Source organism: Sciurus vulgaris, assembly GCF_902686455.1.
Source record: "Sciurus vulgaris genome assembly, chromosome: 10".
Taxonomy (NCBI): domain Eukaryota; kingdom Metazoa; phylum Chordata; class Mammalia; order Rodentia; family Sciuridae; genus Sciurus; species Sciurus vulgaris.
The window spans coordinates 142,590,044-142,607,059 of NC_136470.1; the positions used below are offsets into that span (position 1 = coordinate 142,590,044).

General features: G+C 55.4%; 1 protein-coding gene across 1 annotated transcript in view; it reads left to right on the forward strand.

The window, feature by feature from the left end:
• The window catches only part of MINDY4B (MINDY family member 4B), a gene marked incomplete at both ends in the record, with an annotated part of 40,581 nt that overhangs the window by 4,438 nt on the left and 19,127 nt on the right, over positions 1–17,016 (forward strand). Inside the window, 3 exons of the mRNA XM_079100453.1 lie at positions 2,516–2,676; positions 8,139–8,280; positions 8,501–8,528. Of these exons, the coding sequence (XP_078956579.1) occupies positions 2,516–2,676; positions 8,139–8,280; positions 8,501–8,528 (331 nt within the window). The remainder of the gene's footprint in view (positions 1–2,515; positions 2,677–8,138; positions 8,281–8,500; positions 8,529–17,016) is intronic.

The following is a 17,016-nucleotide window of genomic DNA, read 5'->3' on the forward strand; positions in this document are numbered from 1 at the left end:
TATAATTAACATGACCATATTATATAATTATTAGCATGTTATATGTTAGACTATAAATATAGTATCTTGTGTCGTACAATATAATTCTGATTTGTTTTGAACCATTTTAAAATATAATAATCTTTATTTGTGAGCCATACATAAACATGACAGGATAAATTTGGCCTGTGGCTCCTAGTAGTTTGCCAACCCTTAATCTAGCCCAGCCTTCTCAACTCTCAGTGATAATGAAACTGAGGACCAGAGAGTTGAATTGATTCACCCAAAGTCACACAGCAAATCAACATCAGAAACAACGCCTTTATCCCTTCTGATGCACAAAAGACTCCTTTGATATGCAGAACTTGTCACCTGAGAACCATTTGAAAGGCCAAGGACAAGAGCTGATCTGCTGCCATATGGCACAGAGTGACAGCAGAGCCCCACTGCAGGGCCTGTTTCCTAGTAACCGCAGCCTCTCTGAAGAAAGACGCTCTGACTTGTTATTTATAACTGATTCCCAATGGAGAGGGTGGCGGCTTGATTATATTTAGTTACAAGAGCCAGGGAAATCCTGGGCTGCCCTCCAGGATAGACAGACCCCAGCTGCCCTGGGGTGGGGCCCCCGGGAAGGCTCCGTGGGCCTGCGGCCCGCTCCCAGCGGCAGAGGTCACACGTGGGGACCGAGGCCCCACGGGAGCTGCAGAGCGGGGTGTGGAGCCTGCTGAGGCTGCACCTGGCTTTCCCTCTGTGCCAGCCTGGCTTTGCTCCTGGCTCTAGAACCGAGCTCCTGAGAGGGATTCCCAGGCCTCTGAAGGGGCCGTCCCCGTGCCTAGAAAACCCGGCCACCCCAAGTCCACGGAGGGAGCCCAAAATGTCTCCCAGCCACTGACAGCCCAGAGTAGCCTCCGCGGAGGCTGGGGGCCCCGGTGGAGCTGGGAGGCCGCTAGGCCACGAGAGCCAGAGGGGAATGTCACAGACCACCGATGCCGCCAACCCCACCTTTCCTTGGCCTTTTCCAGCGCAGAGGAAGTGAGCGCTGGAAGGTTCCACCGCAGATCGGCAGGCCCAGGTGTGCCACGCGGGCCTCCACCTTTCCCAGGCCTGAGCAGCCCTGGCAGGGTCAGACTTCTCCAAGCAGACGGGGCGGGGCAGGGAGGGCCAGCTGAGGAGTCACGCAGAGCCCTCGCCTGCAATCCCGAAGAAAGCAGAAGGCCCCATGCCACCGCGTAGTCACAGGAGAGCGGAAGGGGACCGAGCGGGCACTTGCCAGGCGCCAGGGCCTTGGTGCAAGGGTCTCAAAGCCACTGCTTGCCAGACGGGGTTCTTCGGGTGTGTGGCCTGGTACCCCTGATGTCCTCTTTGGACAAGAGGAACGAGAGGCCACTCAGGAATGCTGTGTGCCTAGAAGCAGCGGTTGGGGTGTGTGTTGTGGTCAGAGGCGCACACGCGTGTGGAGTGAGCAGCTGCACACCGTGACGATGCAGCCCTTACTAGCGAGGATCAAGTCAGACACCGTCCTTCAGTCCCCGTCAAGGGCTTCTCCCCGTCACCCACAGACGCCCCGGGTGTGCGAGAAGGCCCCAGTGCCAAGACCACGGGCCTGAGGGAGCCAGGGAGCACTGGTCAGCCTCAGCCCTGGCTCACACGTGGAGAGGGAGAGGGTGAGGGAGAGCCGCTCCGCTGACCGCAGGCCCGGGAGCCTGCCGACCATCCTCGGGATGCAGATGAGGCACGGCATTGCTCCCAGAGGGCCTGTGGGGTCCCTGTGGCACAGTCTGATTGGACGGGAGGCCCCAGCTGTTTCTGGAAAAAACTCTGGCCTTCTGTGCTTTCTTGGCTGCTTGTGGCTGCTGTTGTGGAGGCTCGTTGGAACCCGGGGCCTCCCGTGGGCTGAGCCATCGCTCTGTCACTGAGCCACTCCCACCCACTCCTGCCTCGTTGGAGGGCGAGTCGGCCTGGTGGCCATACCATAGGAGCCTGGGGGTTGGCCTGGTGGCCACTCTGTAGGAGCCCGCGATTGGCCTGGTGCCCATACTGTAAGAGCCCACCGTCAGCCAGGTGGCCACACGGTAGGCACCCACACCCCTTCCCCCGGCCCCTGTGTCTCAGCCGCCCACTGGAGACACGTCCTTCCTCACCCACAGTCCCCGGGGTCTTCCTCGGGTCTGGCCATTTGTGATTCTCATGGCCCCAGCCGCAGATGCTCAGCGATGACCCATTTAGACCCCGGGGCTCTGCCAGGCTCCAAGGAGGTGTGCTGTGCTGGAGGGGCGGAGCAGTGAGTGAGGGCCGGTGGCCCTCCTGCCCCACAGGAGAGTCTCCCCAGAGGTAAGCCAGAAAGGCCAGGGCGGCCGACAGCGGCCGAATGTGCGTGGTCAGCGCCTGTGCGCAACGCCCCTGAAGCTGGACGCTCTTTCCTCGATCCTGTTAAACCAGCTCAGCCTGGATGGAGCTCCTTACGGTTCGGGGTCCTGGTGAGACCGGAGACGGGCTCTGTCTACACGGTCCCTCCGGCTGACCTTCCACCCCCCAGGTCTTGGTCACTCGGGCAGGAACTGTCCCCGTTTGGAAGTGAAACAGCTAGCCGCCAGGTGCGCCTGGCATGCGTCACTTCTGAGGTGTTGTGTGAGGGTCAGTGGCTCCTCAGAAGCACCCATGATGTCGTCACTGCCACCAGCGCCATCTATGAGAGTGGTAGGTGAGGCACAGAGGTGAAACGGGGGCCCGCAGCCACCGCAGGGGCACAGACGCTGCTCCCAGGGTGCTTCTGTGCACTGCTGTACCCACGAGGGTGGCAAGGACCAGCCTCACCTCTTCCCAGGGACACGGAGCGGTGGCAGGCGGTGCCTCCTCAAGGGCAGGCGGGCCTCCTCGAGGGCGTTACCCACGGCCAGGAAAAGGGTTTGCAGATGTGACCGAGGTCCCCGTTGGGGTGGCCCAGCCGCGAGTGTGCTCTCCCTGCACGCGGGGACTCCGAGCAGCAAGGCCCTGTCCCTGCTGGCCTGCAGGAAGCCGTCCACGGGGGCTCTGCCAGCTTAGGAAAGCACCCAGGTCTGGACCAGAGCACCAGGCCCGGCCGGCCCCTGGGAGCAGCCAGAGGGGCCCAGCCCAGCTGTGCTGGGACCTGACACTTGGGCACCATGAACTGTGAGCTGCCAGGTCCGCGGCCAACGCGCCCCAGCAATAGGGAAAGAGCAGCCAAGATGCCCGAGGCGACTCCTGCTGGTCGTGGGGTTCCCCCTGACACACTGGCACCAAGGAGCGGTCTCCATGGAGCCATTCCCCTGCCCGGAGTCCCGAGTCAGTTCAACTCCGACACTCATGGCCCAGACCAGCACCAGACACAGCAGGTCTGAGGACCCGGTCCTACGGGACATCCAAGCCCGACACCCGTGGCAGGCAGCCACGTGCCCTCCTGGCCGTGGCTCGCTCCTGATGCTCCGCCTGCAATGGCGGGAAAGCTGCCCTGCAGCCAGCCCATTGTCCATGCCCGGGACCCTCCTCAGTGAAGTGCCCGGGACCGTCCTCAACTTGTGGTAAGACTGGCTTTGTGTCACCATGCTGCCAGGGTGGGCTCTCTGGCATGTTTGCTGCTTGTCACGCTGTGCGGGGACCCTGTGGGACCTGCTGGGAAAGTGCCCCAGAGCTGAGCTCCTGCCCTGCCCACTTGGCTGTCCTTCCAGCATTCTCCATCTACAGCCCACGTGTTGGGACGTAGACCGTCCTAAGTCCAGGAGCGACAGTCCTGGTCCCGGCACTTCTGACCCACTTACTGCCCGGCGGGGATAGGCAGGCTCATGGCAGGGAGACAGCCCTTTACTTGTGGTCACCAGCTTCTTACACAGACACAGAAGCAGCCCGAGGGGAGGCGCACAAGGCGGGGTCCGAAGGGTCCCCTGCAGGAGCCTCTGTCTGAAGTGCCACATCCTGGCACCTGGGTGCGTCCGCCTGCTGGGAAGTTCCAGGAGCCTGTCCCTGACATAGGCACCCTTGACTGAAGCGTCCGTGACAAGCCCAGTCTCCAGTCCCTCTTCCCTCTCCAGTTTCAAACCCTCCTGAAGCTGCCCAGCGGCCACAGAGGTCACTCAGAAATGCCAAGGGTTTGGGGACCCAAATCAAAGACCAAATCCATATTTCCCATTGTAACACGGTGGCTTCTGAGGCCTTTCAGATGTCAACAGGGGTCCAGAGCAGTGACTCAGTGTCCAAAGGCCAATGGCGGAGGGACCGGCTTGGGCCCCGTGTCTCCGAGCCTCACATGGGGACTTTGACTTTATCCCTGGCCAAGCTGCTGCCCCTAAGACCTATAAAGGTATGAAGATGGAGCTTTCTCAAGGGGAATTCTAACCTGTAAAGACAAGGAAACACTGATTAAAGGTTAGGAGCTTTCCAACTAACCATAATCGTTACAATTCCATGAGATAAGTCAAGGAGGTATGGAGAGGAAGCTCAGAGAGACAGAGAACTTCTCCAAGGTCACACAGCTATGGCGGAGGGGTCTAGACTGGACGCTGGGCCTTCCCTTCACCTTCCTCCTCCTCACACCACCAGAGAACAAAAGCAGAACATATCGGCCATCTCCCAGTTTCCTGTGGATTGGCAGGAGTATTTCAGGAAGGAATATAATCAGGAAATTTCCATCTCCACAGAAAGTAAAACCAAAGAAAATGAACCATAATTAAAGCATAAAGGATTTGAGTTCATCCTAAGGAAGAGCTTTCCAGTGGTAATGTTAATTAAATACTAACGAGATTGCGTTTTAAGAAAAAAAACCAAAAACCTCTGAAATCGTGCTCCCAGATCCCTGTTTATGAAGCGTCGTTTGAAAACAGCAGACGTGCAGGGGACCCCCCCGCAAGGCAGTCATGATGCCCCACACCCAGGGTCCTCGAGCTGACCTCTGGCGGAACTGAGGACTTGACCACGAGGCCAGGTCCTTGCTTCTGGGGTCTAGGGTTAATAGGGCAAAGGTTAATAATGTTGAAGTCTCACACTCTGAATTTCCGGTTCAGAACAAATGCTAGCTTGTGTCGTGTCATCTTAATGTTGTTTCTTTTAAGCAAGAACAAGGCACGTGGCCTCAGGTGCAGATTTCTGCGTCCCCACCGTAGCAGGCCTGGGCGGTGCAGACCCTCCCGGCCCCGCAGCACGCCGCGTGCTGCAGACGCTCCTTCCTCCCCAGGGCCCCCGCTTTGCTCTTGGGCTTTGCTGCAGAACCATGGCTTCCTAGATCCCGCCCTCCATCCCGGCCGTTGCTGAAGCGGGGCGGTCTTGGGACGGGAGCTTTGGTGAGCTTCCTGTGCTGTGGGGAGGGGGGAGGGCATAAAAATGAAGATGACCATCCCAGATCCCACACATCGTGCCCTCCCTCAGACCCGGGCCGCAGCCCCCAGCCCACCTTTCTTCACCCAGGTCTGCCTTTCCTAGTCTGTTGCCAAAATGCCCAAGAGAACGGTGGCTTCCTCTGGAGGTGGATGATCATTTTCTTAACTCTTGGAATATTCCAGAGACCAGTGCTTTCCATCTGCAGTACTGTTGCCAGCATCTAACTGAAGAGGGAGAGGGAGGTAAGGGAAGGAGAGGACCATGAATTCTAACCTGGGGATCACAGCAGGAAGAGAGGCTAAGCAAGGAGCGGCCTCGGGCAGTGAGGCGCCATTTCCTAACGGCCCCATCATCTGACTCAGCCCTTCCACTCTGAATGCCAAGCCCAAATAAGCAAAGAGAAGATAGCGAAGGTCCAACGGCAAGACAAGCCATGTTCCTAGATCAGAGGTCTCCAGGTAGTAAAGGTTCCCAATCAGTCCATCTCACAGGTGAATAGCCAGATGCACAGGCTGATGCAATGGCCTAAGGCCACACAGCTGGTATGGGTGAACCTGAGAGAGGAACTCGGGACACGGAGAACAAAGATACACTGAGTCTCCAAGGAGAAGTGCCCAAGAGCCCTTGGAGAGCAAGAAACTTCCCTGAAGCAGCAACTCAGAGCAACCCAGGTGCAGCCTTGGCTCGGGGCCTGCCTGCAGGGAGCAGGACCCGAGGGCCGTGGGCGGCGCAAGGGGGACCCAGGCAACACTGTGGCACCCAGCTCCACCATAGCCCAGTCCCAGTTACTGTCGCTGGGGGGGCATCAGCGCCCAGGCCGAGGGGGCTTCTCACGCTCAGGAACACCCACGCGCTCCCTTCTCCTCTGAGTGTGCAATGCACTTTCCCAAGGGGATCTGTCCGTGCCTCTCTTGGAGCATGCTTAAATTCCTGTCCACCATGTTGATCCAGAACCCAACTCGTGCTGACTCCCCCCGGCACTCCTGGGCCTCCCCAGTGACAGAACCATGATTCAGAACTGCAGTCTGGACCAGAGGCCACCTGCCCCTTGCCTGTCCCCTGTGCCCCCCGGGCCCAGGACACATCCCACAGAACTTCCTGCTCTGCATGTTTCCTCCACCTCACAAGCGCACAGCTTCTCACTCCGACATCCCGCGTGCCCGGCTTGGAGGGAACACACAGAACCTGCACACAGAACCCAGCAGGACGGATTTGTCTTCACCGGGATTTATGCTCCAGCCCTTACAGAATCCTGTGTAAATCAGGACGCAGACAGAGGCCAGAACACACAGATTTAATAATGATTCTTAACAAAAGTGGGTTTCTTAGCTGTTTCTCTTTTCTGGTTTGGGTTCGTTAAATAATTTAAATGACAGATCTAGAATTTATTTTTTAATATGACATTCTAAATAGGAAATGCCAGAACATTTCTCATCATTTGATTATTTGAGAGCAAGGATCATGTAATTTCTTATTTCTTTGTCTACACTACGGGTGCCTAATAAATATTAAATACTGATGCTCTCATTAAAACTAAAGAGGAAAACAGCAATGCCTTCTCTTTAAAAATAAGGAGAATTTATGCCTAGAGAAGAAAAATAAGAAAAGATTTATCCATGCCTCTTATGTTCACAACAAAAATCCTAAATCTGGGAGACCTTTATGGACCTGCGAATATGAAATAGCCAAACCACCACCAGAACTTAGCTTAAGGAACCGCTGGCAGGGAACTCTCAAGTCAGATGTGGACACTCAAACCCGCCTCGGGTTATTTGTTGCCTTTCTATGTTTTAAGGTCTTTACAATGTTATAAACAACCAATCCCCTTTTCCCGGACTAAAATAAATCCAGGTCACCTCTTTGCCTTGACTTCTTAGCCTCCTAAGATTTTATATAACTCATATCAAAAATGTCCACCGGTGTTTGTGTCTTAATAAACCCACCACGCTGGGCAAAGTCCTCCAGAGAAACAGAGTCACCTGGACACACACGCGCTGGCTCACAGGATGCTGGGGTTGTGGGGGTGCCTGAATTCTGCAGGCAGACCAACAAGCTCGGACCCTGGAGAGGATGGATGCTGAAGACTCGCTTCTGTGGACCGTCAGGAACACTGTTTCCTTCCTGCTCAGAGGCCCACAGTCCTCTCCTGAGGCCATCAGCTGACCGGGGGAGGCCCACACAAGATAGAGGCCGGAGGCTTCACACGGGGTTCACTAATGTCAATGTTAATCTCATCTTAGAAAAGCAGGCCCTCTGCGGCAGCGTGCAGGCTGGTGTTTAGAGGGACAGACGTGGGCGCCCCGGGCCAGCCCGGCTGACAAGCAGAGGTCGTCTCCTTCGCTGTGCCGGGGTGCAGCTCCCTTCCTTCAGCAGCAGGAAGAGGACGGCGTGAGATTTCTCCCAGGCAGCGCAAACCAGGTCCTTCACCTTTGCAGAGTTCCTGTGCCCTAAACTCTGGGCCACGAGTATCACACGGCTAACGGCTTGTGGGGTGAGCAGGATGCCTCCTCCCCCTTGGCAATGTGTCCTGTCCCACGGACCCGCCCAGGGAGACGCCCCAGCACAGGAGTGCTCCGTTTCACCCGCGGCACTGCTCATCAGTCAGGTTCCCCAGGAGCTCTGAGACAGGTCAGTAATCAAAACCCCTTTGTTCAGAAATCCGCGCCTGGGTTACAATTCGCAGCACAGAACAGGCACCGAGTTTGACCTCTAATGGGAGGTGCATCAGGATCTGATGGCAGGGCTGCGGTGAGGCCCACTCTCTGTGCTGCCACAGCAGGGACTGTCCCGTCCGGCCGTGCTCCACTCAGACCTGCCTCCGGTCTAAACAGCTCTGCTTCCACTTCCTCACGCCATCCAAGTGGATATGGAGGTCTCCAGCCAGGAGCCAAGCCCTCCAGAGCTGAATTTAGAAGAAATAACCAGGAAGATCACATTTCTTGACAGATGGAGGGAGATCTTCAGTTACCACAGGTAAGATGTGCTGTCCTCTCAGGTTTGGTGTAACCCACTCTGATGCTTGTTGCATGGAGAGTCTCCAACAGAGGGGCACGTTTGCAATGCTAGCCGTGGGTTTGCAATGCTAGCTGGGTGACCGAGACATCCCCAGCAAGGCTGGGGCCTGGGGCGGGGGGCAGGTGTGAGCTTTGAATGCAGTGGGTAATTTACTTGATGTTTTCTCCTTGGTTTGTAGGTTGGGGACCAATAATGCAACTCCGCAGGTAATTACTTTCCCTGGTCCAATGTGTTTTCCTCTGGTTGCTTCTTCAAACAATCACATTAACAGCACAATCTGCATTTATTCAGTGCACATAATGTCACTCAGGCACTAGCATTTAATGCGCGAAAGCTGGAGAGACTAGGCAGCCTGTGAAGATTTTATCTGGTGCTTTTTCCCTTCGCAAGTGTCTTCTTACTTTTAAGAGACACTTTTCATCATTAAGAGCACCATATGGTTATTATTTTAGAAAAGAAGTAATAGAATCCAAAGTTCCTACACTTGTGAAATAACGCTAGAATCTGACAACCCACTGCATCAGTGTCCCTGAAGAAAAGTAGTTTTGAAAATAGTTATCATCTTTATTCGGTATCTAAAAAATTGCTTTCCTTCACCATTTTCAAATAAGGGAGAGATGACTGAATTCAGGTGTTAAAAAAGGAGTTTTGTAATCAGTTTATTAAAATCTCTTACTCAATATAAGATGAAAGATGTTTGTACCTCATGTAACCTGGAGAGGCTGAGAGGTAATGGACTTTGTACTTCAGGCATTACGTCAATCTCTGAGCCAACGGAGCACAAAATGTTTAGGTGATTTTCCTGGCACCGATACATATGATCAAGCAATCCAATTATTAAAATTTTAACAGTAATGCTACAGCATCTTGCTCCAAGTAACCTGTGATCAAAAGGCTTATTTGTGCTAAAACCTTCTTAACCATAGTCTAAATTAGAATCTGGGAGATACTGCTTCTATTTTCATCCTGAAAGTATTAAATGGAGATAGCTACATTTGGGGGGATAAAACATTCAAAAGATAAAACAATCTTTGAAAGGGAAAAGTAAATAAGTGTCAAGTTATGCTACACGCAGGGCGGGGAAAACCCATGGGCACAAATGTAAAGATTTTCCATCTGATTTACAAAATGCATCTTCTCCATCTGTAGCCCAAGCCTCAGATGCTGCGGTTCTGAGATAAGAAAGCAACTTTGCCTCTAGGAATACAGAAACATTAAGAAGGCGCGGCCCTCACGCTCCAGCCTCCAATGGGGACGCTGCTTTCACGAGTTAGTACCCAAGTTAAGTAAACTGGAGGAAGTTTGGGCGCTAACTTAGGCTGAAATGCCATAGAATCAGTCGAGAAAAGTTAAAATCGATTTTTTTAAGCGGTGGGGGGTGGGCTACTTAAAGAAGAAAATTATGACACTCACTTAAGGGGAATAGGAATCTGAAAGAATGGAATAGAGGAAACTTGATTCATCTGTGGTCCCTAACAGCATGGCGAGAGATGCCCCATGGACTGCAAGGAACAGCCCACATTTATAAGACGCTATCTCTTCCAAACAAGAGACCGTGACATTTACATTCTTCTCTAAACATGATTTCAAGTCAAGGCCTCGATAGCATTAATTATGTTTCCATAGTTACCTTTCACCTCTCCGAGTCTCTTAAAACTTACAAGAAACTCCTCTGACACAGACTCTGGAATTTTTTTCCACCTCTTTTATTGCTATTTATCACGATTTTCAGTCATTTTTAAAAGTGAGACAACATTTTCCGAACACTGATATTTCAAAGAGAAAGAGAAGATGCAAAATGGGTTTTGCCAGCTCTGTTCGCTTTGCCTCTTTGGGGTGGCATTTCTTACAGGACCATGAAGGGTACCCGGCAGCTGCCGATCAAGCTGGAGATGGGACGGGGACACCTCCGCCCAGGGAACAGGGACGCTGGCCCTCCGGGAGCCTTCCTTCCATTCCCCGGCCCTCTGTCATCTCCTCAGCATCGGCTGGCTCTCCTATCTCCCGGGCAGTGGCCACAGTAAGTACAGCTTGTCAATTAAACACGAAACGAAACGTGATCATCGCAAAACAACAAGGCAGGGAATCTGATCGGCCGTCCTGTGAGGGTGTCCTTCAAGATCAGCCTGCGGGCGGCTGTGCCTGGTGAAAGGAGAACTGAATTCTAGTGACTTATTTATGGCATTTCCCAAGGACACGGTTGGTGGGGCCTTTTCCTCCTGAGCTCTGAAAGTCTCCGTTTACCCACTCCCTCAAAATGACAGCTGAATTTGAGGGAGGGGAATTACATTCCTACGGTTCTCTCCTGAGGTGGCTGGGTCAGGTCCCCTGAGGGGCAGGCAGGCCATGGCGCGCACCGGGAATGCACGGGTCTCGGGTGAAGCAGGCGCACAGCGAGGGCCCGGCTGGCGTGTGGGCAGCAGGGAGAGGTGGAACTTGTCAGGCTGGGCCCCGGGACAAGGAGCCGATCTCAGGAAGGGCTCCTTCAATGGGACTGGTGATTAACAGGCAGATTTAAAAAGAACCTGACATTTGAGGGTCCAAATGGAGCTGGGATCTTGGTCCCAGGGACCATTTGTTTTATTCAAGACTTAATGGGGGTGAAGATAGGGTGGATGCAGAGACGTAGCCAGGAGGCGAAACTAGAGACTTCTCGGGTCAGATAGGCGGGGTCGGAGGCCAAGTCTTGGCGGATGTCCAGAGGAGCAGCTGTCCTTGTTGAAAAGACTCGATGGGAAATGGGACGTGAGGGAGGGGTTGAGCCAAAGCAGAAGAACAGGCAGTGACCAGTCCCTTCGATCGTGTTGCTCCCCGACCTGGTGCTCAGGGCTTCCCAGGGCAAGGCACCGCGTCCACCCCTCAGACCTCCAGGACTCTCTAGAACCTCAGGCAGGGACCTTCCCTCGGGGCCCTAGGATGCACGGGAAGAGGTGCTTCCTTCCCGAGGGCTTGCACCACCCACCTGGGCCCTTCTGCACAGACCCCAGGACCAGCCCCGTCATCTAGGCAGAGAGCAGCGGCATCTGCCCTGCAGCCAGGCCCGCCGTGTGGATAAAGTCGCACAGTCTGTGGGCTGCACACCGGGCCTGCCTGCTGCTGTTGGAGCCCACGGCTGGTGACCTGACCAGTCTTTCAACACAGCCTGTCCCGAAGCCCCCAGGTGAAGGCGGGCACTGCAGCCCAAAACCCCGGCGATCGTGCGCACCTGGCGGCTTCCCGGGCCTCCCCGATGGCTGGGCCTGGCTTACTCCCTCTCCTGCCGATGCGCTGCCTCCGTGGCCTCCCTTCTGCTCCAGCCCAGGCAGCACGGGCAGGCGGGCAGGGGACTCAGAGAGGCTGCGCTGTGCCAGAGGGCTGGACGCCCTAGTGGGAGGATAGCGTCCTGCACCTCCTTCCAGCAGTGAGACCGTGGTCCCGTTAGTTCCTCGTGGGCCTGCTGCCTACGTGGCGCTGACCAGAAGTCAGAGTAGGCGCAAACCCCCAGACCAGAAACCCGAAACGCTCCAAAGCCCAGAATCGTTCAAGGACCAACCCGAAAGGTGGATGTTCCTACACGTGACCTCCTCTGACGCGTCACCGTGGAAATGCAGGCGCCTCAAAAATATCGTGTGGAATCCCCCTTGGGCTGTGGGCCAAAGGTCCATATGAACCACAAGTGAGTCCATGTGCAGACTCGGCCCGTTCCCAGAGTGTCTCACCCCTTACCAGTATGCGCGATCCTCCAGAATCCAAAATTGGAGACGCGTCCAGCCCCAAGCCTTTTCTGTTTTAAATTGTTTATTGGTGCATTGTGATTACAGACAGCAGCAGATTTATTGTGACATCCTTGTACGGGCACAAAACTCAGTCTGACCAACTTCATTCCCCAGCGCGTCCACCTCCCCTCTCTTCCTCCCCCTGGACCCCTTCCTCTGCTCCACCCAAGCATTTTCCGTGAGGGATATCCGCTCAGATGTGCATTTTATGGATGATATATTCAATGAAAAATCTTTTGCAGAAATATATTCTTTGCTTCTGTAGAGATTTCTTATGGAAAGTATCATTTAAAAATTAATACACCTCTGAAAAAATAGGCTACCTTTTAAATGAAAAAGAGGAAAAAACAGTGATTCTATATTGGTATTTGCCTGTGTATAAAAAAATGAGTCCCAGAAGGTTTCATCAAACACGACGGGGACTCGCGGACGGGAGGCAGGGGCGGGAGCAGCGTTTCACAGCGTGCGCGCTGTACCCTGGAACCATGCAAATGCACTCTCTATTTTTAAAAACACACAAATTTGAAAACTGGAAAAGCACTCACAGATGTTTGTGAAGTCTTTCCATGGGAGAGGCAGCTCTGGGTCCGAGCGCGCTCCTTACCAACAAGCACAAACAGCGGTGCTCGGAGGCCTCCCCTCGACTTTGCCCAGGCGATTCTCTCCTTGGCGAACGGCTGGGAGAGCAAAGCTCAGAGCACTGCAGCCTGAGCCACAGGGTGGAGAGCTAGGGAAGCCGCAGACGCAGAGGCAGCGGCTGTTGTTCTAAAAGACAGATCTGGATTCCCATTACGTGGGCCAGATGAGAGCAGATCCTTTAAACAGCAGTCCCGCTAACCAAGCACACCCCGGGATGTCCAGGGGACGAGCGTGGGTTTGAGTGTGTGTTCGGGGCCGGTCTGGAGGCCTGACCAGTTCTGATCCATGTTTCCACGGTGCAGCCGCCTGGCAAGCCCTCAGTCCTGACGGCACAGGAGCGCCTGGGAGTAGGGGGCCTGGGCGCTGACCCAGGCACACAGTGGCTGCTGGGACTCGCGCAGACGCGAGGCTGTGTTCCTGGGCCCTGGGCCTGTGCAGCCTCGCCACTCCTGCCCCCTCCGTCCCCCCCACAACAAGGCAGCTTCCTTCTGTCCCTCAGCCTGTAGGTGGAAAGCACTCCGGCTAAGGCTGCTGGCCAATGAGGTCATGGAGAAGGTGCACCTGCCTGGCCCAAAGCCCTTCTTTCCCTCTGCCCTCCCTCCCCAGCCTCCTCCCTCCCCAGCCTCCCGCATCCCCAGCCTCCTCCCTCCCCAGCCTCCTGCATTCCCAGCCTCCTCCCTCCCCAGCCTCTCACATCCCCAGCCTCCTCCCTCCCCAGCATCCTGCATTCCCAGCCTCCTCCCTCCCCAGCATCCTGCATTCCCAGCCTCCTCCCTCCCCAGCCTCCCACATCCCCAACCTCCTCCCTCCCCAGCATCCTCCCTCCCCAGCCTCCCCCTACCAAGCCTCCCCCCCAAGCCTCCCCCCTCCCCAACCTCCCCCACTCCCAGCCCTTCTTCGACACCCAGCCTGGAAGGCATTTTCACAGACTCTCATAGCCACCAATGACCAAACTCCTCATGCAGCTGCAACCCCACCCACGACTGTATCATAGTAAGAACGTATCACCGGGAGATTCCAGGAGACCCTGTGAACGAAGCTCTAATAGAGGGTTGACAGGTAGGGGTGCTGTGGGGAAAACCGGGTGCCCTAAGCACGATGCCTGGCTCACAGGTGGGCCTCAGAGGGTATTCGTCAATCAATTCAGGACAGGGTAACGGGTATCTCCTTGGCTTTCCACCAGCTTCAGCCCAGGGGCTGACCTGTTAGTCTCCATCAATGTGCTGCTGCCCTCCTTCTCCAACTTCCTGTTGAGTCTGAGCAACGGGGGGGTCCTGTGGGGAGACTGGGGGTGGGGGGGAGGAAGCCAGGTGTCCTGCCCTGGCTTGGTCCCTCCCAGGACTCTCCTTCCTGTTTCCTGCCCCTGCTCCTCCAGGTCTCGAAGTCACGTGACTCCCCACTGTTGCTAGGACACTGCATGACCTCGGTGGTCCCCACACCCAGCCACGGCCTTGTGGAGGGCCCCATGTGGAACTCCCCTCCAGCTGGCCCTCCTGACGGGAGTGCCACCTGCCTGCTGCTAGGATCCCGCCATTCGGTTGAAGACTTGTCCCTGCTGTGGCTTGACCCTGGCATGCCACTCAACGGCTCTGGGTGCCACTCAACGGCTCTGGGCCCGCCGTCTTTAGCTGTGACATGAAAGCGCAAAATTAGGTGTTTTCATTCAACGAGTTCTTCGGGGGAGCCCACCTCATTCCAGGTGTGACACTGGACTCTGAGAAGCCGACGGCAAACGTGATAGCCAGGACCCCCCACAATCTTGTGGCCCAGGACATGAATTGGTCAGGACTCGGGAATTCTAGAATCCCTGATTCCCACAGTGGTTGGGACCAGATGGGGACAAGTGGCCACGGGAAACTCTCAGCCCCGGGACCAGGGACAGGCCGTCAGGGTGAGAACGTTGAACCCTTGGGAAGAGGGACTGGGGACCTGTCTCTGTGTGCTGGCACGGATCGCTACGCTGTCATGGTCATCACCACGGTGACACGGAACGCAGAGCAGGAGAGGGGGCTGCGTCTGAGCCCAGAAGGCTAGCAAGGCGCACAGGAGCCTTGAACTGCCCCTGAGTTGAACTCAGTGATGGCCGCAGCCATAGCTCGGGCACCACCGGCTCCCAGGCTGCGTGTGGGGTGGAAGGCAACGTCACACGGGTGAGAAACAGAGCTCCTTCTTGCTACACAGGCCACCCACAGCGCCCTTTCTGAGCCTCCCAGGGGTGTGGCGGGTGGAGCTGAGAAGGTGGCAGCTGGCAGCAGGATGGGGGCCTGGGTGGCTTGCAGAGATCTTACGTTGGTCCCGAGCTCCGAGGCTTCTATCTCAACAGCCTCAATCTTTCACACTTAGCATGGCTTCTCCTCCCTGCTTCCTGCAAGCTCCGGTCTTTCTCCATCTGTGTTGGGACTTTCTTCCACACAGCACAAGATGTCCCTGCAGAGACAGGCTGTGTTTTCTCCAAGGCAGCGACGCTTACATTCACTCGGCTCTCAGCTTCCTGAAGCCCTTCTCCACACCCCTCCTTCAGTCCAAGTCACGATGCGGACCGAGAAGGGGACCCCACCTGGGGATCAGCAAGTAAAGAAGGTCTGGCAATTTCCCCAAGTTCCTAGGGCTTCTCGGCCCTCAGAAGTCTTGAGTTGTTCCACCTCCACATCAGGGAAACCCTCTCCTGTCATCTTCTAGGCCCCCTGGGGTGACCCTCCAGCCACTGCACACACTGAGCGTCTTCTAAAAGCTGAGTCTTTGCTGCTTCTCCTTCAACACCCTTGTCCTAGGAGCCCAGAAGGGCTTTCCGTGGGTACACTACCTGGCCCTAGCTCACACCAAGATCACCTGCCTTGATTTCTCTGGAGAGACCACCTTTTCTTCTGAGGCTGGGAGCAAAGATGATCAGGAAATAAACTGCAGCCATGAAACCAGACCTGGGGCTGGCATGGGGAAGAACGTTCTAGATGCATGCTTCTGTGTTTCCCCTTTGGAGAAGCCCTCAGGGCCTGCTCTTGGGGCCTGCTATCAGAGCAGGAAGGTGGCACAGCTCTGGGCCACCTGGGCACCAGGCTCCATTTGTCCATCTCTTCAACTGGCTTCAGCATGTGGCTACGGGTACTTTCCACTCTCTGTGTCCACTCTGCTGTCCCTCCCCCCGCACCACTGCCCTGGTCATGGTGAACTTCCCGTTCCCCATCCAGGATGCCCTGGGCACCGTGTGTGTCTGCAGATCTTACTCTCGTCCCTGGGCTACAAGTTGCTGTATGGTCTGTCTCAGAGTGGGGACAGGCGTCGCTGCCGGAACATGGGCACTTTGGGGATGTGACACAAGTAACGCGCCTCCGGTCATCTTGAGTTCCCGGTGAGGATGTTTCCCTTCTGCACGCAGGCAGGCCATGGAGAAGCTGGGCAGAGGGCAGTCCCGGCCACGCCCCCTCACTCCTTCCCAGCTCCCCTTCCAGTGGGAGAGAGGGCCAGGGCGTCCGGCCGGGGCTGCCAGCTGTGAGTCACAACGTTGCTCGCTTTCCACTGTATCTGTATTCTTTAAGGGTAGCAAGTGGGTTTGACTTCCCTGTAAGGAAGCGATATCAAGCGTCCTCTTAAAATAAGGTCTCTAAATTACAAGAAGTCACCACCATTATGCAAGGTGTTGATTAAGTCAGAATTGGCGCCCCAGAAGCATAGAAGGTGGCCATGCAGGCTCCCAGAGGGAGCTGGGTACGACTCCGCTGTTTCTGCCTGGGCCACCAGAGGTCAGTCCCTCCTCTTGGCTTCCCTTGTGTGGGTGAGAGGTGGTTGCCCCAAAGCTACCTCACAGGGTCAACTTCATTCAGTGACTGTGAAGCGCTGAGCCAGGGTGGCCTGGGCAGGCCTCAACACGTGAGGGGCCGCTCGCCAGCCTAGTTCCAGCGCCTTCTCTTCCTGAAGCCTTCCTGAGCAGCCCAGTCCATGGTCCTTCTTCCGCCGCCTCAGGGCGTTGTCCTGTGCAGTGTTTAGGACGGTGGACTTGACCCGGCTACCTTCCACACGGTGCCCAGTCCTTGTTAATGGTCAGTAAGTCTTCCACCGTGAGCGAGCGCCCCGCCCTTCATATTTTCCATGAGTTTCATTTATAAAGACTTGTTCCCACTTTTCTGGGAAGTTCTAAAAGGCCCTCTCAGATCTCAAGGTGCTCTAGAGCATCCAGGATGGTTTCAAAGATCCCAGGACAAGAGTGCTTGTTCAGCGTCACTGAATCCCTGCGGAAACAGGAGGTCCGTGGGCTCCTTTTTTTTTTTTTTTTTTTTTTTTCCTAGATCAAGACAGAAAATCCCAG